The sequence below is a fragment of the Oncorhynchus keta genome, unplaced genomic scaffold (genome assembly GCF_023373465.1).
Source record: "Oncorhynchus keta strain PuntledgeMale-10-30-2019 unplaced genomic scaffold, Oket_V2 Un_contig_1204_pilon_pilon, whole genome shotgun sequence".
NCBI classification, from domain to species: Eukaryota; Metazoa; Chordata; class Actinopteri; order Salmoniformes; family Salmonidae; genus Oncorhynchus; species Oncorhynchus keta.
In genome coordinates this window covers 203,151-227,531 of record NW_026277744.1, presented here as the reverse complement: position 1 = coordinate 227,531, position 24,381 = coordinate 203,151, and the positions used below count along the sequence as shown (strand labels likewise).

The 24,381-nt window shown below is 43.6% G+C and overlaps 1 protein-coding gene and 3 long non-coding RNA genes across 24 annotated transcripts in view; 2 read left to right on the top strand and 2 right to left on the bottom strand.

Annotated features, from left to right (window-relative positions):
* The window catches only part of mxi1 (max interactor 1, dimerization protein), a 44,046-nt gene extending 21,535 nt beyond the window's left edge, over window positions 1-22,511 (top strand). Inside the window, exons 4-8 of the mRNA XM_052500848.1 lie at window positions 5,101-5,306; window positions 9,709-9,754; window positions 10,005-10,260; window positions 17,702-17,906; window positions 18,295-22,511. Of these exons, the coding sequence (XP_052356808.1) occupies window positions 5,101-5,306; window positions 9,709-9,754; window positions 10,005-10,260; window positions 17,702-17,906; window positions 18,295-18,479 (898 nt within the window). The 3' untranslated portion in view covers window positions 18,480-22,511. The remainder of the gene's footprint in view (window positions 1-5,100; window positions 5,307-9,708; window positions 9,755-10,004; window positions 10,261-17,701; window positions 17,907-18,294) is intronic.
* Window positions 5,345-9,430, bottom strand: LOC127917796 (uncharacterized). Its single transcript, XR_008097709.1, has 3 exons — window positions 7,205-9,430; window positions 6,868-7,105; window positions 5,345-6,805 (listed from the first exon to the last, which is right to left on the bottom strand). It is a non-coding gene; the product is annotated as an uncharacterized LOC127917796 (long non-coding RNA).
* On the top strand, window positions 10,949-13,497 carry LOC127917798 (uncharacterized). 21 transcript variants are annotated; one of them, XR_008097725.1, is made up of 5 exons: window positions 10,949-11,138; window positions 11,379-11,418; window positions 11,499-11,538; window positions 11,579-12,538; window positions 12,579-13,497. It is a non-coding gene; the product is annotated as an uncharacterized LOC127917798 (long non-coding RNA). The 21 variants fall into 21 exon arrangements; XR_008097722.1 differs by having other exon boundaries at window positions 11,179-11,418; XR_008097732.1 differs by having other exon boundaries at window positions 11,179-11,538; window positions 11,579-11,618; window positions 11,699-12,538.
* On the bottom strand, window positions 13,795-14,435 carry LOC127917797 (uncharacterized). The gene is made up of 3 exons (XR_008097711.1): window positions 14,264-14,435; window positions 13,896-13,927; window positions 13,795-13,833 (listed from the first exon to the last, which is right to left on the bottom strand). It is a non-coding gene; the product is annotated as an uncharacterized LOC127917797 (long non-coding RNA).
* Window positions 22,512-24,381: the final 1,870 nt, after the last annotated feature.

The following is a 24,381-nucleotide window of genomic DNA, read 5'->3' as shown; positions in this document are numbered from 1 at the left end:
CTCCCCCACTACTTATTGTATGCCCCCCTTCTCTCTCCCTACATCCATCCCTCTCTCCCATCTGTCTATGTTTTATAATAGATAACAGTAAAGTGTCCTCCAGTCCTTTAGTGTAAAGAAGCCATTGGCAGGACAGGCTTATATTCGTCTGAGAGAGTTGTGTGTGTGTGTGTGTGTGTGTGTGTGTGTGTGTGTGTGTGTGTGTGTGTGTGTGTGTGTGTGTGTGTGTGTGTGTGTGTGTGTGTGTGTGTGTGTGTGTGTGTGTGTGTGTGTGTGTGTGTGTGTGTGTGTGTGTGTGTGTGTGTGTGTGTGTGTGTGTGTGAAGATATTACAGTCCACCGCTGGCCAGGAATATCAATGTATTTCTTTATTTACATTCACGTCTTAGCTGTCGCTCGGATTTACATACAATTTGCTTTGAGGGGGGACAGTGACACTTCCTATTGTCCTATGGGAAGGTGGCTCTGTGTCGATCAGCTGTATGGTCTGTCATTGGCATAGAATAAGTAGCCTTTTACTAAGGAATCAAATAGGGAATCGCAAAGTAATGAATTGAATCAAATAGATCATAACATGTTTATTTTGCTATTTGATGATCATGGTAGTATGGTTCTTTAGGACATTCAGTTCCATTTAGAAAACCATGTGTTTGCTACAAATAAAACATGTTATAAACTGGGTGGTTCGAGCACTGAATGATGATTGGCTGACAGCCAGGGTATATCAGACCCTATACCACAGGTTTGACAAAACATGTATTTTTACTGCTCTAATTACGTTGGTAACCAGTTTATAATAGCAATAAGGCACCTCGGGGGTTTGTGGTATATGGCCAGTATACCACAGCTAAGGGCTGTGTCCGTGTTGCATCGTGGATAAGGACAGCCCTTAGCCGTGGTATATTGGCCATATAACACACCTCATTGCTTATTAGCATTGCTTAAATATAGCATTGGAAAAGGTCAACCTAGTACAGAACCTCGAAGTGACATTGACTGACTCTTCCTGGTGTGGTCATCCTATGGGAAGGCGATATGTTGAGATGAAGGTGCTTTTGGGAGTTAACCATGTGGGGGCTTCAAAACAAAGACTAAGTGGGAGTTAACCATGTGTTTTAAGCATGGAGAACAAACCGTCCTTTAGGCTACGTGACCTGTTGAGTCAGTTAGTTGGTCAGGTGCTGCTGGCACAACATGTGACCTGCACCATAGCAGTCACCACGTGACAGCACAGTGAGCAGTCGGCCTAAATGAAAGAGAAAGAGAACAACAAACACACACTGAACCACACAGGGCATCCTTACCAGAAAAACAACATCGCCATTGTGTTGGTAGCGCAGCTAGCAGACAAAAGTGATTCAACATTGGAGCCTGTGTTCGTGTGTGTGTGTTTGTGACTATGATACATAGTAAGCTATCTTAGTTGTGTGTTTTTATAAGACGGGTGGGTGTGCACGTGACAGAGAGCAGGGTTCATGTACTCACACGGCTGCATGTATGTAATATTTATGTAACATGTATGTGGGCTGTGAAGAGTGACTGCTACATGCATATTGCATTTCACCATCTGCAAAATGTACGGGGGGTGGATCAACGCTCTGCATGTTTGGCCCATATATTCATTCCAGATTATTCCATATGATCTACAGGGGCGTATAGCGATTTCCCAAGAGTACACAGCTAAGCCAACATGCCCAGTTTGATATTTTTTCTGCTTAAATTATAGATTTAACCTACACTTGAGTGTACAAAACATTAGGAACACTTGCTCTTTCCATGACAGACTGACCAGGTGAATCCAGGTGAAAGTTATGATCCCTTATTGATGTCACTTGTTAAATCCACTTCAATCAGTGTAGATGAAGGGGAGGAGAGACGTTAAAGAAAGACTGTTAAGCCTTGAGACATGGATTGTTTTTATTTATTTACTGTTCTGCTCTTTTACACTCCAGTGTCTCTACTTGCACATGACCATCTGATCATTTATCACTCCAGTATCTCTACTTGCACATGACCATCTGATCATTTATCACTCCAGTATCTCTACTTGCACATGACCATCTGATCATTTATCACTCCAGTATCTCTACTTGCACATGACCATCTGATCATTTATCACTCCAGTATCTCTACTTGCACATGACCATCTGATCATTTATCACTCCAGTGTCTCTACTTGCACATGACCATCTGATCATTTATCACTCCAGTGTCTCTACTTGCACATGACCATCTGATCATTTATCACTCCAGTGTCTCTACTTGCACATGACCATCTGATCATTTATCACTCCAGTGTCTCTACTTGCACATGACCATCTGATCATTTATCACTCCAGTGTCTCTACTTGCACATGACCATCTGATCATTTATCACTCCAGTGTCTCTACTTGCACATGACCATCTGATCATTTATCACTCCAGTGTCTCTACTTGCACATGACCATCTGATCATTTATCACTCCAGTGTCTCTACTTGCACATGACCATCTGATCATTTATCACTCCAGTGTCTCTACTTGCACATGACCATCTGATCATTTATCACTCCAGTGTCTCTACTTGCACATGACCATCTGATCATTTATCACTCCAGTGTCTCTACTTGCACATGACCATCTGATCATTTATCACTCCAGTGTCTCTACTTGCACATGACCATCTGATCATTTATCACTCCAGTGTCTCTACTTGCACATGACCATCTGATCATTTATCACTCCAGTGTCTCTACTTGCACATGACCATCTGATCATTTATCACTCCAGTGTCTCTACTTGCACATGACCATCTGATCATTTATCACTCCAGTGTCTCTACTTGCACATGACCATCTGATCATTTATCACTCCAGTGTCTCTACTTGCACATGACCATCTGATCATTTATCACTCCAGTGTCTCTACTTGCACATGACCATCTGATCATTTATCACTCCAGTGTCTCTACTTGCACATGACCATCTGATCATTTATCACTCCAGTGTCTCTACTTGCACATGACCATCTGATCATTTATCACTCCAGTGTCTCTACTTGCACATGACCATCTGATCATTTATCACTCCAGTGTCTCTACTTGCACATGACCATCTGATCATTTATCACTCCAGTGTCTCTACTTGCACATGACCATCTGATCATTTATCACTCCAGTGTCTCTACTTGCACATGACCATCTGATCATTTATCACTCCAGTGTCTCTACTTGCACATGACCATCTGATCATTTATCACTCCAGTGACCATCTCATTTATCACTCCAGTGTCTCTACTTGCACATGACCATCTGATCATTTATCACTCCAGTGTCTCTACTTGCACATGACCATCTGATCATTTATCACTCCAGTGTCTCTACTTGCACATGACCATCTGATCATTTATCACTCCAGTGATCTCTACTTGCACATGACCATCTGATCATTTATCACTCCAGTGTCTCTACTTGCACATGACCATCTGATCATTTATCACTCCAGTGTCTCTACTTGCACATGACCATCTGATCATTTATCACTCCAGTGTCTCTACTTGCACATGACCATCTGATCATTTATCACTCCAGTGTCTCTACTTGCACATGACCATCTGATCATTTATCACTCCAGTGTCTCTACTTGCACATGACCATCTGATCATTTATCACTCCAGTGTCTCTACTTGCACATGACCATCTGATCATTTATCACTCCAGTGTCTCTACTTGCACATGACCATCTGATCATTTATCCTCTATTGCTCTGATCATTTATCACTCCAGTGTCTCTACTTGCACATGACCATCTGATCATTTATCACTCCAGTGTCTCTACTTGCACATGACCATCTGATCATTTATCACTCCAGTGTCTCTACTTGCACATGACCATCTGATCATTTATCACTCCAGTGTCTCTACTTGCACATGACCATCTGATCATTTATCACTCCAGTGTCTCTACTTGCACATGACCATCTGATCATTTATCACTCCAGTGTCTCTACTTGCACATGACCATCTGATCATTTATCACTCCAGTGTCTCTACTTGCACATGACCATCTGATCATTTATCACTCCAGTGTCTCTACTTGCAGTCTGATCATTTATCTCTACTTGCACATGACCATCTGATCATTTATCACTCCAGTATCTCTACTTGCACATGACCATCTGATCATTTATCACTCCAGTGTCTCTACTTGCACATGACCATCTGATCATTTATCACTCCAGTATCTCTACTTGCACATGACCATCTGATCATTTATCACTCCAGTATCTCTACTTGCACATGACCATCTGATCATTTATCACTCCAGTGTCTCTACTTGCACATGACCATCTGATCATTTATCACTCCAGTGTCTCTACTTGCACATGACCATCTGATCATTTATCACTCCAGTATCTCTACTTGCACATGACCATCTGATCATTTATCACACTCCAGTGTCTCTACTTGCACATGACCATCTGATCATTTATCACTCCAGTGACCATCTCTAGTGTCTCTGCACATGACCATCTGATCATTTATCACTCCAGTGTCTCTACTTGCACATGACCATCTGATCATTTATCACTCCAGTGTCTCTACTTGCACATGACCATCTGATCATTTATCACTCCAGTGTCTCTACTTGCACATGACCATCTGATCATTTATCACTCCAGTATCTCTACTTGCACATGACCATCTGATCATTTATCACTCCAGTGTTCATCTGCTAAATTGTAATTATTCGCTCCTATGGCCTATTTATGCCTACCTCCTCATGCCTTTTGCACACAATGTATATAGACTCTTTTTTTCTACTGTGTTATTGACATGTTAATTGTTTACTCCATGTGTAACTCTGTGTTGTCTGTTCACACTGCTATGCTTTATCTTGGCACGTTCGCATTGTAAATGAGAACTTGTTCTCAACCAGCCTACCTGGTTATATAAAGGTGGAATAAATAAATCAAATTGTGTGTGTGTGCCATTCAGAGGGCGAATGGGCAAGACAAAATATTGAAGTGTCTTTGAACGGGGTACTGTATGGTAGTAGGTGCCAGGCACACCGGTTTGAGTGCGTCAAAACTGCAACTCTGCTGGGTTTTTCACACTCAACAGTTTCCTGTGTATCAAGAATGGTCCTCCAGCCACGGAACATCCAGCCAACCTGACACATGGAACGCTTTCCCCACCTGGCAGAGTCCATGCTTCAATGAATTCTGAGGGGTCTGAGGGCAAAACGGGGGCTGCAACTCAATATCAGGAAGGTGTTCCTTATGTTTTGTACACTCAGTGTATATATTTTTTTAAATGTCCGCTTCATTGAAATCATACAGAACATCTGTGTGTGTTTGGTGTGTATGGCTCTCAATTCTACTGCTCAGTAAAATACATCAAATAGTTCCAATCTATTTGGATTTAGGCTGTGGCTTTGGGGCCTCAGATAAGGCTGGACGAAGCTGGAAAGAAAGAAGTGGTGGATTTTATTATCCTTCCTATCCCTGGAAAGAGACATGGTGATATTGGTCAGGGTCATGCTAACAAGAGAACATGTTCATAATGATTGTGCCTGCATCCCAAATGGCACCCTATTCCCTATGTTGTGCACTTCTTTTCACCAGGGCCAATCAAGGTTCTGGACAAAAGTTGTGCAGTATGTAGGGAATAGGGTGACATTTAGGGCGTAGTTCATAATGATCATGATGTCTCCATTTCCTGACTGCCTTGTCGGCTTGGAGATTTACCACCGCGCTCCACCAAGGATCTGGAATAGTATAATATCCTGGGATGCGTGCCAAATGGTGCCCTGTTCACTACATAGTGCACAACTTTTGAACAGAGCCTGGTCAAAAGTAGTGCACCGTGTAGGGAATAAGGTGCCATTTGGGATGCCTACAGCCTATGTGAAGGTCCTGTAATTAGTTTAATATCTATGTGAAGGCTCACTTGTCAGCTCGCTACATACATAACTAGGTCATATGGGAGGTGGGGTTGAGGGTGTGGGGCAGAGTAGCAATGTGATCTGTGTTGATTAATCAGGAATGAGTGTTTTAATGTCATTACCCTCTATTCATAGGCCTACATCATTGAAATTGACCTACCGCCAAACCAATATATTTTTTTACAACTTTTCCTGATGTTCTATACTGTCCTGATCACATCCTTCAAATGTATGTCGTTCTGTCTGTAGCCAGGGACTGAACGGTCCCTTTAAGAACATATGTAATGTATATCAGACATCTTGGATGGTCCGTGACGTCAAGTCATTCATTATTTAAGACTTGTCCAAAAGTTCCAGGAAATGTAGGCCAGCTATAGTGTAAAGCTCCTTTATCTCTCTGTCTCATGTGTGTTCCACGAAATACTGTCACATCTAGCAGGACTTGATGTCCTCAGCCAGATCAGTGTTTTACCCATGAAAAAAAAGACATTTCTAAAATAAACTCTTTCTTTTGTAGGTTTGGGGTTATTAGACTACACCTTGGCTCTAGGTTTTCCCTGTGTTTGTTTCTCAAACAAACCCACCTTTAATTAGCCTTATCTGCAAAACATTACAGAAGCTACTATTTAAGTTACTCTGTTAAACTGGGAAACAGCATCCTATGTTAATGTGATGCTGCAAGCCACAGACCATAATGAAACAGTCTACACAAAGACCACTCACATCTACCCTCTAACCTCACAAAGACCTCTCACTACCTCTAAAACAGCAGTTACCTCACAACCATAATGTAACAGTCTGTATAAAGACCTCTCACTACCTCTAAAACAGCAGTTACCTCACAACCATAATGTAACAGTCTGTATAAAGACCTCTCACTACCTCTAATACAGCAGTTACCTCACAACCATAATGTAACAGTCTGTATAAAGACCTCTCACTACCTCTAAAACAGCAGTTACCTCACAACCATAATGTAACAGTCTGTATAAAGACCTCTCACTACCTCTAAAACAGCAGTTACCTCACAACCATAATGTAACAGTCTGTATAAAGACCTCTCACTACCTCTAAAACAGCAGTTACCTCACAACCATAATGTAACAGTCTGTATAAAGACCTCTCACTACCTCTAAAACAGCAGTTACCTCACAACCATAATGTAACAGTCTGTATAAAGACCTCTCACTAAAACAGCAGTTACTCTAAAACAGTCATAAAGTTACTACCTCTAAAACAGCAGTTACCTCACAACCATAATGTAACAGTCTGTATAAAGACCTCTCACTACCTCTAAAACAGCAGTTACCTCACAACCATAATGTAACAGTCTGTATAAAGACCTCTCACTACCTCTAAAACAGCAGTTACCTCACAACCATAATGTAACAGTCTGTATAAAGACCTCTCACTACCTCTAAAACAGCAGTTACCTCACAACCATAATGTAACAGTCTGTATAAAGACCTCTCACTACCTCTAAAACAGCAGTTACCTCACAACCATAATGTAACAGTCTGTATAAAGACCTCTCACTACCTCCACTACAGCCTCTGTAGCTGCAGGAGGTAACGGTGGAACAGAGCAGTGTTAAAAACACCAACCACAATAAAGGCTTGCTGCCTGTCTGTGTGCACAGCTGAGCATCCTTTCAACCGTCTTTTCAACCTCTCTTCAAACCATTTTCCAACATCTCGTCGGGGCAGTTTTTTATTTTTATTTCCTTTCAAACTCTCTCTTGATCCGATGAAAGAGAAAGAGAGAAGAGTAAATGAGGAACCTGTGGAGGGATGAATAGAGAGAGAGAGAGAGAGAAGAGTAAATGAGGAACCTGTGGAGGGATGAATAGAGAGAGAGAAGGAGTGCGTAGGCCAAGAGCCATGAGCAGTACTTGGGGCGATTCTGCCGGGTTACGAAGGAGGGTTTTGAAGTGCGGATGGCCTTTTTCTCTGAAGGGTTAGCCCTTGTGTTGGAGGCAGGCTTGCACGTAGGAAAGAGAGGAAGATTGATGGATAGAATGGAGGGAAAGAGAGAGGTGGAGGTTAGAGAGCGTGGAAGACCATCTCTCCACACATTATGTTTGATTATGCATTATGTAATCTGCATGATGCAGATGGGAGCCCCGTACACGTAAAGGTAATGCTATTCATGGGATGACCCGGAGAACAGGGCTCTTTGGCAGGCCAACGTGAGCACACTTTCTAGGCTATCAATAGCTAAAGCAACAAGGCTCATTGGCGGGCTAACGCTAGCAAGCGCGAGGCTATTCATAAGGAGTGGCGCTAATGCCATCCAACCCCCTGCAGTGCTAAATTAGCTTAGCAGGTTATCTATACCCAGCACACTACTAACACTGAGGTTAGCGTCCTGGCATGATCCTTCCGGTAGCTAACTCAGGTGTGTGTGGTGTTGCAGTGTCCTACCACTGCAAATTAAATCCAATGCCATTTATGTAACGAGATATGCCTAGCAAGGTTGGGGTTAATTCCATTGCATTCAGGAAGTAAACAGAAATTCTAATTCCAATTTTTCCTCTGCATTTCAGTTTACTTACCAGTTTGACTGAATTGAACCCAACCTTGAGACCAAGTCCCCGTTACTAGGTCTATATTCCCTGTTTGCTATTTTGTCCTCAGGAGGCCCCAAAAGACATTACAGTGCAGAATGCCTGTGTTTAGTCCCACTTGGGTATTTAAGCCCACAAACGACTCATTCATTTTTTTGTCACCTATTAGGCCATAAAACCCAGGTCTTTGACCCGACCGATAAACAACTTCCCAGCATGCTTTAGGGATTACCCCCATTAACTCTTAAACCTAACGGGTAAATAACCATGCTTTAGAGGTTTAGGAACATTTAACCCTTGGTGGACATTGTGTATGGACAGTGACAGAATTATAGGGACATACTTCTCTATCTCGTTCTCACTCTCTCTATTTCGCTCTGTTTGTCTCTCCCTTTTTCCCCCTCCGCCTCTGTTGATCTCTGTCTCTACCTGTCAATCTCTCTCTCTACATCTCTATTTTCTCTCTCCCTCTCTTTCTCCTTCTGCCTAACCCTTCTTCCTCCTCTCTCTATCTCTCTGTCCCCCCATCTCTCTCTGGAGGAGGGGAGAGAAGAGGGGAAGGAGAGAGATATTAACCTTAGTTACATTGACCTTGCGTGTGTAGAAATCAAGGCTGAGAAATGTTCTTTGAGAAGTCATCACATGGGTGTGGAGGTGTCTGTGGTTAGCTGCTGTGACTCACTATCAGAATAGGCCTACGCATTCAAACTTTATCCAGCCAAGTTCTGTGCGTGAAAGAACAGGAAGCCGTGACTATATAGACCTACAGTGATTGTGGTTAACTAGCCTAGTCATGAAGAGGTTAACCTTCACTTGAGACAGATAGACAGATAGGTCTGTGAACGGTGCCTGCCGTCTTCTCCCCTCTCCCTCCCTCCAGTAAGGGAGGGTTATCTAGGGTCAGCTGCTGAGACTGCAGTAGAGTGCATGGTTGTCTTTATCAGTGAGAGGTGAAGTGGAGAGGGGCGGGGAGGGGAGGGGGGAGTAGGGGCCTGTAGAACTACTGTCTGGAGGAGCTCCATTCACCTCACACGCTGTAGCCTGACAGGCATGTCTAGACTTGTCTAGGATACCCCTCCCTTCTTTTCTTTCTCTCAGTGTGTGTGAGAGAGCATGTGTGTTCAGCCAGCTCAGCTTTACTGACGTGCTACAGCCATCTTCCAGGTCAAATAGTGTGATAACCCAGAGGTCTCCAAACCTGTCTGTAATCTGCTGTTAGCGCTATACAAGCGGCACTCTCCTAGCCACGCCAGCCTCACCCTCATGTGGGTGCTAGCAAGCACGCTAAGTAGTGCTACGTATCAACAGCCATTGTCAGCCAATCCAGTAGAGGTTGGAAGCTGTGGTGAGCTTCGATTGGTCACTAACGTCACGCGACATCCCAGAGGATTTGAATAAAGTTCAGCTTTCCCAAACATAAGTCCCGCCCTGTTCGGCTCCCTGGCTTTCCTTCCGTTTGAAGTGAATGGCTTCCGATGTTTCACCGTGCGATGCCGCTCCCGAGTGTAACCTCAGAGTAAAGCCTGGGGCACCGCCGTGCGATGCTGCTCCCGAGTGTAACCTCAGAGTAAAGCCTGGGGCACCGCCGTGCGATGCTGCTCCCGAGTGTAACCTCAGAGTAAAGCCTGGGGCACCGCCGTGCGATGCTGCTCCCGAGTGTAACCTCAGAGTAAAGCCTGGGGCACCGCCGTGCGATGCTGCTCCCGAGTGTAACCTCAGAGTAAAGCCTGGGGCACCGTCGTGCGATGCTGCTCCCGAGTGTAACCGCAGAGTAAAGCCTGGGGCACCGCTATGCAGAGGACACCCACACACACGCTAGAGATCAGAGATGAATCTGATCGTAGTCCATCTCTGTGTAGGCCTGCTGGGTGAGAGGAGATGGTCACACACTACGTGCTGCACTAGGATAACTGAGATAAAGACTGAATGTGGGCTGGCCTGCCCTCTGAATGGGGCTGTTTACTGTCAGAGACAGACAGATATTTATCATATATAGAGACATGTGTACGTGTTTTTGTACGTCTGTGTGCTCATGTCTGTGTGCGTGCGTGTGCGTGTGCGTGTGCGTGTGCGTGTGTGTGTGTGTGTGTGTGTGTGTGTGTGTGTGTGTGTGTGTGTGTGCAGGGTAGCCTAGTGGTTAGAGCGTTGGACTAGTAACCGGAAGGTTGCAAGTTCAAACCCCCGAGCTGACAAGGTACAAATCTGTCGTTCTGCCCCTGAACAGGCAGTTAACCCACTGTTCCCAGGCCGTCATTGAAAATAAGAATTTGTTCTTAATGACTTGCCTGGTTAAATAAAGGTTAAAAAAAATGTGTGTGTGTGTGTGTGTGCACGTTTATTATTTAGGTGTTATAAGCAGTGCTGCCCTCCCATCCTGTCCCCACACAACCCAGAGGCATAACGTTCACGTTCTTCACATAGTTGAACACACACAGACAGACAGAGACATATACACACACACACACAGAGGAGAGTCGTTTCTGAGTAGTTGCTGGTGTCTTTAGGTTGTAATCTAGCCTCAGGGCCGAGACACTTTGAATGTCCTAGTCTGAGCAGCCTAACGCCCTAGATTAGCTAAAATACCTCTTCACTGCAGCCTAATGCTCTAGGTTAGCTAAAATAACCCTTCACTGCAGCCTAATGCCCTAGGTTAGCTAAAATAACCCTTCACTGCAGCCTAATGCCCTAGGTTAGCTAAAATACCTCTTCACTGCAGCCTAATGCCCTAGGTTAGCTAAAATACCTCTTCACTGCAGCCTAATGCTCTAGATTAGCTAAAATACCTCTTCACTGCAGCCTAATGCTCTAGGTTAGCTAAAATACCTCTTCACTGCAGCCTAATGCTCTAGATTAGCTAAAATACCTCTTCACTGCAGCCTAATGCCCTAGGTTAGCTAAAATAACCCTTCACTACAGCCTAATGCTCTAGGTTAGCTAAAATAACCCTTCACTGCAGCCTAATGCTCTAGGTTAGCTAAAATAACCCTTCACTGCAGCCTAATGCCCTAGGTTAGCTAAAATACCTCTTCACTGCAGCCTAATGCTCTAGGTTAGCTAAAATAACCCTTCACTGCAGCCTAATGCCCTAGGTTAGCTAGAATAACCCTTCACTACAGCCTAATGCTCTAGGTTAACTAAAATAACCCTTCACTACAGCCTAATGCCCTAGGTTAGCTAAAATAACCCTTCACTACAGCCTAATGCTCTAGGTTAGCTAAAATAACCCTTCACTACAGCCTAATGCTCTAGGTTAACTAAAATAACCCTTCACTACAGCCTAATGCCCTAGGTTAGCTAAAATAACCCTTCACTACAGCCTAATGCCCTAGGTTAGCTAAAATAACCCTTCACTAAAGCCTAATGCTCTAGGTTAGCTAAAATAACCCTTCACTACAGCCTAATGCCCTAGGTTAACTAAAATAACCCTTCACTACAGCCTAATGCTCTAGGTTAGCTAAAATAACCCTTCACTACAGCCTAATGCTCTAGGTTAGCTAAAATAACCCTTCACTACAGCCTAATGCCATAGGTTAGCTAAAATAACCCTTCACTACAGCCTAATGCCCTAGGTTAGCTAAAATAACCCTTCACTACAGCCTAATGCCCTAGATGAGCTAAAATAACCCTTCACTACAGCCTAATGCCCTAGGTTAGCTAAAATAACCCTTCACTACAGCCTAATGCCCTAGGTTAGCTAAAATAACCCTTCACTACAGCCTAATGCCCTAGGTTAGCTAAAATAACCCTTCACTACAGCCTAATGCCCTAGGTTAGCTAAAATAACCCTTCACTACAGCCTAATGCCCTAGGTTAACTAAAATAACCCTTCACTACAGCCTAATGCTCTAGGTTAACTAAAATAACCCTTCACTACAGCCTAATGCTCTAGGTTAGCTAAAATAACCCTTCACTACAGCCTAATGCCCTAGGTTAGCTAAAATAACCCTTCACTACAGCCTAATGCCCTAGGTCAGCTAAAATAACCCTTCACTACAGCCTAATGCCCTAGGTTAGCTAAAATAACCCTTCACTACAGCCTAATGCCCTAGGTTAGCTAAAATAACCCTTCACTGCAGCCTAATGCCCTAGGTTAGCTAAAATAACCCTTCACTACAGCCTAATGCCCTAGGTTAGCTAAAATAACCCTTCACTACAGCCTAATGCCCTAGGTTAGCTAAAATAACCCTTCACTACAGCCTAATGCCCTAGGTTAGCTAAAATAACCCTTCACTACAGCCTAATGCCCTAGGTTAGCTAAAATAACCCTTCACTACAGCCTAATGCCCTAGGTTAGCTAAAATAACCCTTCACTACAGCCTAATGCCCTAGGTTAGCTAAAATAACCCTTCACTACAGCCTAATGCCCTAGGTTAACTAAAATAACCCTTCACTACAGCCTAATGCTCTAGGTTAGCTAAAATAACCCTTCACTACAGCCTAATGCCCTAGGTCAGCTAAAATAACCCTTCACTACAGCCTAATGCCCTAGGTTAGCTAAAATAACCCTTCACTACAGCCTAATGCCCTAGGTTAGCTAAAATAACCCTTCACAGCAGCCTAATGCCCTAGGTTAGCTAAAATAACCCTTCACTACAGCCTAATGCCCTAGGTTAGCTAAAATAACCCTTCACTACAGCCTAATGCCCTAGGTTAGCTAAAATAACCCTGCAGCCTAAAGGACAGGTTATTTTGTTACACCCTCAGTGATCTCTCTCCACCTCTCTACTCAGCCATTACCTAGGTATACTGTCCTACCTTCCGTAATGTAGTCTAGCTAGCTATGATTATAATGAGTCAGAGAGGGAGAACTGTAGTGGGATGGGGTGCAGGAAATGCCATTACACCTCTCTGTGTCATTTGAGATTGTGCGTGTTTTAGTGTAATTCGGGCTCAGACAATTTCATTTACATTTTATTAGTCAGGTCATGTGGTCAGTCACGGAGGGGGGAAGTAAAACTGAGTAGGGTGCAGGAAACACCATTACACCTCTCTCTCTCTCTCTCTCTCTCTCTCTGTATAATTTTTTAACCCCCCCCCTCTCTCTCTCCGTGTGTGTTCCTCTCTTCCAGGAGAGCCCACCTACGTCTGTGTTTGGAGGTTGAGGTTGAAGGAAAAGACTGTATCCACACTACCCTGGGAAAAGACTGTAACCTGTTCCACACTACCCTGTTCAAGTGTAAAACACACACACACGCTGACCTGTTGAAGCTAAAACACACACGTATTATGACAACAACAGCCAACCTGTTCAAGTCTAAAACACACACATACTTATGACCTGTTCAAGTCTAAAACACACACGTACGTATGACCTGTTCAAGTCTAAAACACACACACGTATGACCTGTTGAAGTCTAAAACACACACATATGACCTGTTCAAGTCTAAAACACACACACACATGACCTGTTGAAGTCTAAAACACACACACGTATGACCTGTTCAAGTCTAAAACACACACACATTATGACCTGTTCAAGTCTAAAACACACACATACTTATGACCTGTTCAAGTGTAAAACACACACATACATACTTATGACCTGTTCAAGTCTAAAACACACACACATATGACCTGTTCAAGTCTAAAACACACACACATGTATGACCTGTTCAAGTCTAAAACACACACACGTATGACCTGTTCAAGTCTAAAACACACACACGTATGACCTGTTGAAGTCTAAAACACACACACCTGTTGAAGTCTAAAACACACACACGACCTGTTGAAGTCTAAAACACACACATGTATGACCTGTTGACGGTATGACCTGTTGAAGTCTAAAACACACACACGTATGACCTGTTGAAGTCTAAAACACACACACGTATGACCTGTTGAAGTCTAAAACACACACACGTATGACCTGTTGAAGTCTAAAACACACACACGTATGACCTGTTGAAGTCTAAAACACACACACGTATGACCTGTTGAAGTCTAAAACAAAATGCTTTAAATATGTATGACAAATATTTGACATTTTCCATTGATTTATTTAAGTTCTGAAGCTTTACTATTTAAACTCCAACAACACATTTGAGTAGTAACCAATGTTCCCTCTGAGCCGAGTTTCCCCGTTAGTTAACTCTATCGACGTTTCCCTTCACTGTGGGAATTGTGATCGTATCAGAGCAGTCATTATTACATGTCACGATCGTCGAAATAACATTCGGACCAAGGCGCAGCGTGATATGGGTTCCACATCTTTTTATTTGCGAACCGCACAAAACAATTTTAAAAAAGCAAACGATAGGTGAAGCTATGGAGTGCTCACAGGCAACTACACATAAACAAGATCCCACAAAACACAGTGGGGAAATGGCTGCCTAAATATGATCCCCAACAGTGGGGAAATGGCTGCCTAAATATGATCCCCAATCAGAGACAATGATAAGCAGCTGCCTCTGATTGGGAACCATACCAGGCCAACATAGAAATAAAACAACCTAGATTACCCACCCTAGTCACACCCCGCCCTAACCAAAATAGAGAATAAAAGGTCTCTATGGTCAGGGCGTGACAGCACGACTCTACACAGTCCGGTACTCTACACAGTCCGGTACTCTACACAGTCCTGTGCGCCATAACCAATCAGAGCTTCAATAGGCCTATATGCAAATAGACCATTTTCAAATATGGTTTTGTGCCATTCACTTTGAACTGGACGTGTGCACATTTGTTCCCATTCTTTGCTAGTTAGTGAGTTGTTAGCCCAGTTCTAGATCATTTGTAGTCAGCAACGTGGCAGTGATTGCTTCCTACAAGAGAACAAAACGTGTACATTTGTTGGCATGTTTGAACGCGAGTCGGGTAAAGAGCTTTTTTAATGGCAGTTTATTATTTTCAGACGGTCTTGAATAAGCTAAGTAGCCAATAGGCAGAGGGTAGCATCCTTTGTCTGATTCCGCTATGGAAATAATCATTCATTTTATTTTGGAAAGTGCTTTCTTGCATCAAACAACAAATTGTTCAGGATAAACAGGTTCATGTCAAGCCCTGCATGTGTTTTTCAAACGTCTCATGGAACGAAGGCCAACATTGAACACCACACATTGTCTGCTACTGTAGGCTGAATGATAGAACAGCCATTTCCATGTTTAAATGTAATGTGATACATATTCTCCCTATTAGTTTATATTAGGCCACTCTGGTAGTCCTCATTATGATCAAATAGCCACAGATGTCTACCTGGTCACTGTTAAAACTGTAACTTAAAGCGGGTACAGCCTCAGTGTTCACAGTAAACATGCGCTGGAAGTTGCGGTCAGCCGACCTGAAATTCTCTCACTGCCGGAACAAAATGAGAGGGAACATTGGGCTCTTAATGAAAAACATGTTGTTTGTTCTGAATCTATGGCCCGTGCAGCTTCCCCACTACTGACAGCCACCTGAATGAGGTTAACATGGGAATGAAGATCAATAACATTGACCCTGACAATGACACAGAAACATGGAATGAAGGGTCGCATTGTTGTTGCATGTCTCTCGTTCGCTCTTTCTCTCTTCCCCCTCTCTCTCTCTCTTTCACTCTCACCCCTCTCTCTCTCTCTTTCACTCTCACCCCTCTCTCTCTCTCTCTCTCTTTCTCTCTTCCCCCTCTCTCTCTCTCTTTCACTCTCACCCCTCTCTCTCTCTCTTTGTCTCATCTCTCTACCCCTCTCTCTCTCTCTCTCTTTGTCTCATCTCTCTCTCTCTCTTTCACTCTCACCCCTCTCTCTCTCTCTTTCACTCTCACCCCTCTCTCTCTCTCTTTGTCTCATCTCTCAGCTTCCCCCCTCTCTCTCTCTCTCTCTCTTTGTCTCATCTCTCTCTCTCTCTCTCTGTCTCATCTCTCTCTCTCTCTTTCACTCTCACCCCTCTCTCTCTCTCTTTCACTCTCACCCCTCTGTCTCATCTCTCTACCCTCTCTCTCTCTCTCTCTCTCTCTCTCTCTCTCTCTCTCTCTCTCTCTCAGTGCTGTAACTGTCAGCTCTAGTCTTTATCAAGTATTGACGTGACTCTGTGTAACTGCAGTAGTAAACAAACGCATCGTAAACAAAACACTGATACAAGATAAACAACGCCAAGTCTGGAAAGACAGAACGTTACTTCTGTGGTGGACTGTTGGGTGATTTCCCTTCCAAAGGTTAGAGTCCGGATACAGGATACTGAAGTCTGACATTGGAGTTGTAGCGTTTGGAGAATTGATTGGCGGTTTCATTGACTCCTCTATCTCTCATCCTCACTCTTCATGCCAATTTTAGTCTACTTCCCTATCGGTATCTCTCCCTCCATCCCCCTCTCCCACTGTCACTATCCCTCTGAGAATATCTTCTCTCTCAACCTTACCCGCTAAAATATATACATTCAAATCTATTCATAACCACGCTCTCTCGTCTCTTTCTTCTCTCCTCTCCCTCCTATAGAAACTTGAACACACCTGGTAAAATATCCTTTTAAATAGATAAAGGAACACACAAAGGATAGCAACTCGTCATCTCTCTGAGGGTGTGGTGGAGGAGGCAGGTGCTCTTTGGAAACAGGTATACAAATACAGTTTGTTCACGATAACTAAACACTCTTCTCTTTCTCTCTCTTCTCTCCTCTTTCTCTCTCTTCTCTCCTCTTTCTCTCCCTTCTCTCCTCTCTCTCCCCCTTCTCTCCTCTTTCTCTCTTCTCTCCTCTTTCTCTCTTCTCTCCCTTCTCTCCTCTTTCTCTCCCTTCTCTCCTTTTTCTCTCCCTTCTCTTGTCTCTCTCTCCCTTCTCTCCTCTTTCTCTCCCTTCTCTCCTCTTTCTCTCCCTTCTCTCCTCTCTCTCTCTCCCTTCTCTCCTATCTCTCCCTTCTCTCCTCTCTCTCCATTATCTCCTCTCTCTCTCTCCCTTCTCTCCTCTCTCTCTCTCCTCTCTCCTCTCTCTCTCCCTTCTCTCCTCTCTCTCTCTTCTCTCTCTCCTCTCTCTCTCTCCCTTTTCCTCTCTCTCCTCTCTCTCCTCTCTCTCCTCTCTCTCTCCCTTCTCTCCTCTCTCTCTCCCTTCTATCCTCTCTCTCTCCCTTCTCTCTCTCTCTCTTCTCTCTCTCTCTCTCCTCTCTCTCCTCTCTCTCTCTCTCTCCTCTCTCTCCCTTCTCTCCTCTCTCTCTCCCTTCTCTCCTCTCTCTCTTCCTTCTCTCCTCTCTCTCTCTCTTCTCTCCTCTCTCTCTCTTCTCTCCTCTTTTCTCTCCCTCTTCTAGAAACTTGAAGAGGCGGACCGTAAGAGCCGTAACCAGCTGGACAGTCTGGAGAGGGAGCAGAGGCACCTCCAGCGCCAGTTGGACCTGCTGCAGGGGGGCACCGGGGCCGGGGTAGGAGGCACTGGGCCGGGGGAGGGAGAGAGGATACGCATGGACAGCGTGGGCTCCACCCTCTGCTCCTCTGAGCACTCGGACTCAGACCAAGGTGAGCGGCCGTGACCGCCGAAAGGGATCGTTGTCAGATTCCAGTCTTCACACACACATAAGCACATCAGTTAAAGAGATGTGGACTTTGCACACTTGTACCCTATTCTTAGGATAACCAGAAAGCTTGATTCTGTGTGGAAACAAACCAAACTTCTCCGTTTAGTAGTGTTCCTGTTTAGTTCCAAGGAGCTCTTGTTTCAAGTGTGTTACTACAACATTCTGCTCTTCTCTTACTCCCTCTCTCTCTCTCTCTCTCTCTCTCTCTCTCTCTCTCTCTCTCTCTCTCTCTCTCTCTCTCTCTCTCTCTCTCTCTCCCTGTCTCTCTCTCTCTCTCTCTCTCTCTCTCTCTCTCTCTCTCCTTCTCCCACCTCCCTCGCCCTCTACAGAGGAGATTGAGGTGGACGTGGAGTCTACAGAGTTTTCGGAGCACGGGGAACTGGACTCGGTTTCTACGGCCTCCACCAGCGATCTAGACGACCACAGCAGCCTTCAGAGTCTAGCCAGCGACGAGGGCTACTCCAGCTGCAGCATCCTCAAACTCTCCTCAGCCTTCTCCGGATCCTCCTCATAGGAGATGGCTGTTGGGTGTAGACTCCTCCCCCCCGGCTCCAATCTGCAACCTCGGGGGGCTAAATCAACATCCAAAGACCAACCACCTGAACCTGTCCAGCGACGAAGGTTACGAGGGCAGACCTTAATCCAGCGTCCTCGTCAAACTCAGCACCTTCTCTGACCGGCCGATTAGAGTTGTCTCCAGCCCCAGCTCCAACCTGCAAACACCTTGGCCTCCCCCTCCATCCACCACCCCTGTTGTGTATCGTCATGTCACCCATCTACATGTATCATCGCCGACTACACCATCGCCATGGCATCCCTCAAGTGGCGCCCTGACATCCTTCTAACTTCCTGTCTGTAACCCCTCGCCATCGCACCATCCGTCGCTTTGCTCCAACTCGCTGCTGAACCTCAACCCCCAGTCCGAGAACAACCCCCCCCTCCGTCCCAAGCAGAAGGTCCAACCCCCCGTATCGTCCCGATAACGGGTACATGAAGAACAGAGATTGATCCAAACACAGAACCAACCTTTATTTTGAGAATCTGAATAAGAGCAATGGTTTGAGATTAGATTTTGACTTGGGTGGCTTTATGAATGATTGAAACTGAAGATGAAAAAGGATGTATTTTTATATGCGGGGGATCAGCATTATCTTGGTTTTATTGCAGACATAATCGAAAGGAATTAGACCCCCTTTTTTTAAATCAAACAATTGATTAAGTTATTTTAGAATCAAACAACAAAAAAACAACCCCATATTTTAGCATCAGAAATGCACTTACATTTCTAATATATATTAGAATATTTTCTGATGAGTTTTCTGAGTTTTAAAACCTTGTTTGGTTCTGTGTGTTTGAGTGTTTGCTCTGGTCTTGTGTCTGAAGTCAATGTTCTGCTGGACTTAAAACCCCATTTGGGAACAAGTGGTAATTTGGACACAGACTCTGTGGAATGTCAAGAAGTCTACTTGTCATATCAACACATTTTAGCCCTTGAACGACGCTCCTTTTTATTTCACATTTCTTGTCTTTGTGGGTTTTTTTACCACTGTGCAACCACAGCACTGCATCCAACAGACACTTGACATGGTGCTACCTGAAACAACAACCCCATCCACAACGCAGCTCAAACGCTTGTACAACCAACGATCCTTGTCTGTGTCATACAGGACGTTTCCATCCCAACGAATGGAGGAGAAACAAAAACATGCATCATATGCATTCCCATGGAACGTGGGCGGTGCTCGGTGTGGAAATCAATCTTCAAATGTGTTTTTACAACAACGCAGCTACCACAACAAGCGATCCTGCACCTGCCTACCTTATAGCTGTCTATAGAAACAAATTGGCACAATTTAAAAAGAAGGAATAGCAAGGAACTTTGGACTATAGAGACAACATCCATCCTTTCTCTATCCAGCAGTAACAAGCAATAACCGTTTCTAGTATTTTTGTTTATTTTAAATTTCGACCACTTGACCTCCTGTTTTTCCCCCCTCTCTTTTCCAAGGCAACAGACCTGTAGCCGTCCAAAAAAAGCTCATTCAACTTGCGTAGTTTTTTGTACATAATTAGATAGCTTACAAATAGCTTAATAAATTAACGATGAAAAAAGGAGTGTAAAAAAAATCATTAGAAAACTTGTGTATAGAAAAAAACCTATTGCCTCTGTTGCTGTTTTTGACCTTGTGTTTTTGTGCATTTGAAATGATATTTTTGAAAAGATTTATTCTACTTCTCTCAGAGTGTGACTGGCAAGCGGTCAGTCAGTCGTCCACGTGGCATGAATTGGACAGTAATTGCTTTGTTCATTTTGCTGGTTGAAACGTTCAAAGGTTACCATTCTGTAGCTGTCCCCCATCAACCCCAAGAGAAGTTCCACTTCATAGTACTTAACTTAAAGTTCAAGACACAACAACAAGAGAACAACAACTATATGGCTGTAATACAAAATGGCCGCCACCCCAGGACATCTTCTGTTCATAAATACAGAGTTTGTGTGGCACTCTTATTTATTCAAATTTGTTTGTTTCTTACTTTTATTTTGAAAACTCCTATATGGCATTCCACTGGTGGTATCTCGTGAGCTGTGGTGGAACTCGAGTCTGAAGTGACAGCACCAAGGTGTATGATGATGTCATTGACTGTGTGTGTACATCCTTAGCCCTTGTTACTGAAGCGAGCCCAACTTGCACTTTGAAAAGTCTGGTTTTCCACAGGTATTCACATATCTCTTCATATGAAAGAACAATCCCACCCTGACCCTTGAGTTTTTGAAGTTTATATATTTATTAGCCTATTTCTCCATCCCTCACAGAACCAACACAGATTGGGAAAAAAATGAAAAAAGTTAACTTATTTGGTTTCTGTCTTATCTTATTACTCTTCCTATTTTTTTATGATTTTATCCCTTATTTTAAGATTTAATGTTTAAAAGTGAAACAATTGTTGTTTCCCAAATGGCACCCTATTCCCTACATTGTGCACTACGTTTGACCAGACTCTGTCAAAAGTAGAGCACTAAGTAGGGAATAGGGTGCCATTTGGGAAACAGACCATGGTGAATCGTAGTGAAGTCAGTCAGGATACCAGGCTAATGTTGTTTTGTTAGACGGACACTTGAAATGTAATCAGCCCCCAAGCTGCTCCCAGTACTGAGCCTTGCCTCTCATGCATCCACGGTCGAGTTCCAAACTGACCCCAAGCTGCTCCCAGTACTGAGCCTTGCCTCTCATGCATCCACGGTCGAGTTCCAAACTGACCCAAGGCTGTATGGTCATCTTCTCCTTCTCTGATAGGCTGAGTGGAGTTTTTGTCCTAACAGTTTACACCTATCCAATAATCCTAGAATTTGCTAGGAGGGGATGGGGGTGTAGGGTCAAGGGGTTGATTTTGGACTCCTACAATAGCCAAGTCTAATGGGCAAATACTGAGCCAGCTACTATACAAAATGGGGGCTAACTAACTAACTCCACACTCTAGTAGGAAGACAAGTAGTAGTCTTTACTAGATTATGTTTTCGTCAACAAAATGTGTCTTAACATTTACAAAAAGCCTCAGATGAATATTATTGAGAACAAAAACCTATGGTTTCAACGAAGGACATCATTCAAGGTGTAAAGTTAAGAGTGTAATCTTGAGGGATTTCATGATCTCCTCAAATTTGGATGGTTCACTGACGATGGTGCTTTCTCGATAGAAACAGATAAACCAAACGACCTCAGAACACCAACAGTGTCCTCTTCTCTTTCACAGGGGGCAGATTACTTCACTCTCCTTCATTTACACTTCTATCTTCTAGCGCTTTTTCTTTGTCGTTTTTTGAACCTGCACTATGAGGAAAAAGGGCCCATATTTAATGAAAAACTGTGTTTTTCCCCAATACCCTCTCTCTTTTGTGTGTGTTGTCTGGTGTCCTTAGTGCGGCCATATAAGTGATACCTGCTTTTGCCTGTGTATGGCTAGCAGTATGTTGTTATATCCAGATTTGGGGGTCTATTCTAACTCAGTTCCAATCTGTTCAGTTCAAGATGGGAATTTCTTACCTGGTATCCAAACTGAATTCACATTCCATTTTGCGGATGGAATTTAGATGGAATTGACCTCCACCCTGAATAATGTCACTCCAGTGTACTAGGTATTGGTCTTATAGACAATGACTCGGAGGGGGGGAACAAATAGCCTGGGAACCAGATCTGTTTGTGCTGTCTTTCCAACTCCTGTGGTCATTCTGGTCAAGACAGCACAAACAGATCTGGGAACCAGGTTAAGGCAGAATGAATGGGTAAAAGTAGATACAACTATTCCCACCTCCAAACAGGACAGACCTAGCCGGGGTTAAACTAGGCTGAATGCTGTGATACAAGTTAGCGTAGCATTCAGTCTGGTTTAACCAGGCTATAGGAGAGACTATAGTCCCCTTGTTGTTCAGATGAACTCTGTGGCCATCAATCCTTTGTAGAACATGCTCTCTGATGATGATGATTCTCGCTGTGTAAGTTTGAAAATGCAATACTTACAATAAAACACCAAGATTTTCAAACCGGAACTTGTTGACTTTGTCTACTACCTATCTATATTGTTATTTTCAAGGTGTTTTTAATCCATTCTCCGTTCATTTTGAGGAAGTCAGACACTTCTTGTCGGTTGGGTTCCTGTCAGTCAGCGATACACTGAGTGTACGAAACATTATGAACACCTGCTCTTTCTATGTCATAGACTGACCAGGTGAATCCAGGTGAAAGCTATGATCCCTTATTGATGTCACCTGTTAAATCCACTTCAATCAGTGTAGATGAAGGGGAGGAGACAAGTTAGAGAAACAGTTTTAAGCCTTGAGACAATTGAGACATGGATTGTGTGTGCGTGCCATTCAGAGGGTGAATGGGCAAGACAAAAGATTTAAGTGCCTTTGAATGTCAAGAACAGCAACACTGCTGAGTTTTTCACGCTCAACAGTTTCCTATGTGTATCAAGATTTGTCCACCCACCACCCAAAGGACAACTAGCCAACTTGACACAACCCTGGGAAGCATTGGAGTCAACATGGTCCAGCATCCCTGTGGAAAGCATTCGACACCTTGTAGAGTTCATGCCCCGACGAATTGAGGCTGTTCTGAGGGCAAAAGGGGGTGCAACTCAATATTAGGAAGGTGTTCTTAATGTTTTGTACACTCAGTGTATCTTAAAGGGTGAACTGGGTAAACAAGACCCTGTGCAGATTACAGTATCTTAGTTTATATATTGTATGTACATATCATATGCAGACTTTTGCCAGGCACTGTAAAGATCTGATAAACCTCTGCAGAAATGCACAGACTTTGCATGACTGGAACGAGCCCAAGTACGTGTCTCAAAGTTAACTAGATACATTGTAGATACACTATATAGCTATATATATATATATATATATATATATATATATATATGTTTGGGGTCACTTAGAAATGTCCTTGTTTTTGAACGAAAAGCACATTTTTTGTCTATTAAAATAGCATCAAATTGATCAGAAATACAGTGTAGACATTGTTAATGTTGTAAATGACTATTGTAGCTGGAAATGGCAGATTTTTTTAATGGAATATCTACATAGGCGTACAGAGGCCCATTATCAGCAACCATCACTCCTGTGTTCCAATGGCACGTTGTGTTAGCTAATACAAGATGGTCATTTTAAAAGTCTAATTGATCATTGGAAAACCCCTTTGCAATTATGTTAGCACAGCTGAAAACTGTTGTTCTGATTAAAGAAGCAATTAAACTGTCCTTTAGACTAGTTGAGTATCTGGAGCATCAGCATTTGTAGGTTCGATTACAGGCTCAAAATGGCCAGAAACAAATAACTTTTTTCTGAAACTCGTCAGTCTATTCATGTTTTGAGAAATGAAGGCTATTCCATGCAAGAAATTGCCAAGAAATTGAAGATCTCATACAAACCTGTGTATTACTCCCTTCACAGAACAGCGCAAACGGGCTCTAACCAGAATAGAAAGAGGAGTGGGAGGCCCTGGTGCACAACTGAGCAAGAAGACAAGTACATTAGAGTGTCTAGTTTGAGAAACAGACGCCTCACAAGTCCTGAACTGGCAGCTTCATTAAATAGTACCCGCAAAACACCAGCGTCAACGTCAAGAGTGAAGAGGCGACTCCGGGAGGCTGGCCTTCTAGGTAGAGTTGCAAAGAAAAAGCCATATCTCAGACTGGCCAACAAAAAGAAAAGATTAAGATGGGCAAAAGAACACAGACACTGGACAGAGGAAGATTGGAATAAAGTGTTATGGACAGACTAATCTAAGTTTGAGGTACTCAGATCACAAAGAAGAACATTCATGAGACACAGAAAAATGAAAAGATGCTGAAGGAGTGCTTGACGCCATCTGTCCAGCATGGTGGAGGCAATGTGATGGTCTGGGGAAGCT